Genomic DNA, 2,131 nt, shown 5'->3' on the forward strand with positions numbered 1-2,131 from the left:
TGTTTAATGTTTTCAGGGTTAATTTCACACTTTTAGTTCGTCAACTATTATGTCTTATTCCACCACATTTTTGTTTTCAACTTCAAAATTAACTGTATCTAGTATAAGTTTGAAATTTAGCAATCGTAATGAAATAACAAATTTGATACAAAATTTGGTCATTGTAATTTGGTAAGTATTTAAAAGTTATGTATCAAATTTGATTGATTATATAAAAAAGTATTACTCGGTATTTTTTATTTTTAAAATTTACCTCATAATATTGTATTCAATAATTAGTCCACTCTTGCTTTCAAAAAAAAATAATTAGTCCTCTCTCTCTCTCTATATATATATATATAAAATACTACTTAATAATTAAATAAAAAGGTCAAACAAATAATGCCATAGAATGAATAGCTATATTTCTCATTTTGGGGGACATAGTTTTGTAATTAAAGACAAAAATAAGCCAAAGCTGGGTCTAATTTGGCCTTGAGAGCATAAGAAACTGAGCTATTTTTCTCTCCTGGTATACACATTTTCCTTTCTTATTTTAACCATTTTTCTTAATTACCAGTAATTTGATAAGAATTAATAAATCAATCTCACCTTAATCTCCTCAACAAATACTATAATTAATCCAGTATTCCCGTTTTGCCCCCGACTCGGCCCTGTCAATTCCTGTTTTGACCCTTCCACTCCACGCACTGATTCGTCGGCCTCGATTTCTGCTTCCCGGCTTTCAACGGGCACGGCGTTTGAATCGGCGGCACCATACAGTTATACTGCAGGCACAGGGACGTCGTCACCGGAATATCGGCCGTCGGGCTTATGGCGATTCCGGTGAGGAAGTTGTGCTGTAAGTAGAGGACCTGGATGCTGGCGGAGAGAAGGCGGTCGACGAAACCGCCGGGGACCTCGCCGGTGAAGCGGTTGTTGTTGAGGTAGAGGTTTTGGACGGTGGAGAAGAGGGGAGAAATTTCGCCGTATAAGTGGTTGTAACTGAGATCGACGGTGGGGATTGTGACCTGATCGACCGGTATGACTCTCCCGGAGAATTGATTGCGTTGGAGTTGGAGATTCGCGATGGGGAAAGTGAAAATGTTTCCCGGGATTTCGCCGGAGAACTGGTTTAAACTGAGGTCGAGATAGTTTAAGTTTTTTAACCCGGTTAAAATCCGGTCCACCGGTCCACTCAGTTTGTTCCATGATAATGACAGAAACTGTAGAGATGGAGGGAAAGCATTGGCCGGGAGAGAACCGGAAAGATCGTTGTGTTTCAGGTCGAACCGGGTTAGGGTTTTGGAGACGAAAACCGGGATTGAACCGGATAAACGGTTGTGACAGAGAATAACGTTGGACAATGCCGGCAACTGTCCGATCGACCAAGGAATATTCCCGGAGAACTGATTGAAACTGAGATCGAGCGTCTGAAGTCCCCGGAGCTGCCCAAGAGACGCCGGAATCTGGCCGGAGATAAAATTCCGACTGACACCCAAAAACTTAAGCTTCTTCAACTGCGACAAACTTTCCGGCAATCCCCCGAATATCCTCCCGGGAACCACCGTAAACTCAGCCAAACCCGACAACTTACCAATGGCCGCGTCAAGCCTCCCCGTCAAGCCCGGCGACCCCGCCCGCGGGTCACCGAGATTCAACGCAATCACCTTATCACCGTCGCAATAAACTCCGGGGAAATTACAGGGATCAGAGGTGAAATCCCAGGAAGCAAAGAAATTAGAGCCCGGCAAATCAACCAATCTCTTCCGAATCGCTTGCAAAGCCAAGAAATCAACGGGGTCAAGAATCCCATTCACCAAAAAACAAGAATTAAGAAGAATGGCCAATAAAGCTACAAACTTTATCATCCCCATCGCCATTATCGTTCTCCCTGTAAATCTGTGATCGAGATAAAGAGAGCAAAGAGAGAGGGGTATAAATAGCGTAGAAATGCGTGCTTTTGGGAACACTTTTCCGTGAGAAACAGGTGATTCTCGTGGACAATGGGGTCGGGAAAGCTTTAATGAAGACAGCATCAAGGTTGCAGAGATGGAAGGTACCAACCAAAACAGCAAAGATTTTTTAGGTAGAAGAAAGAGTGGCTTCAGAGGAAAGCAAGCAAGAAACCAAAGAGATAAAAGAAAAAGAA

At 42.7% G+C, this 2,131-nt stretch overlaps 1 protein-coding gene across 1 annotated transcript; it reads right to left on the reverse strand.

Moving 5' to 3' along the window:
• Positions 1-382: 382 nt before the first annotated feature.
• LOC116015347 (receptor-like protein 31) lies at positions 383-2,131 on the reverse strand. Its single transcript, XM_031255383.1, has one exon. It carries the CDS (start codon positions 2,016-2,018, stop codon positions 657-659), a length of 1,362 nt encoding a protein of 453 aa, XP_031111243.1. The 5' UTR covers positions 2,019-2,131; the 3' UTR covers positions 383-656.

The sequence above is a fragment of the Ipomoea triloba genome, chromosome 4 (assembly GCF_003576645.1).
Source record: "Ipomoea triloba cultivar NCNSP0323 chromosome 4, ASM357664v1".
NCBI lineage: Eukaryota > Viridiplantae > Streptophyta > Magnoliopsida > Solanales > Convolvulaceae > Ipomoea > Ipomoea triloba.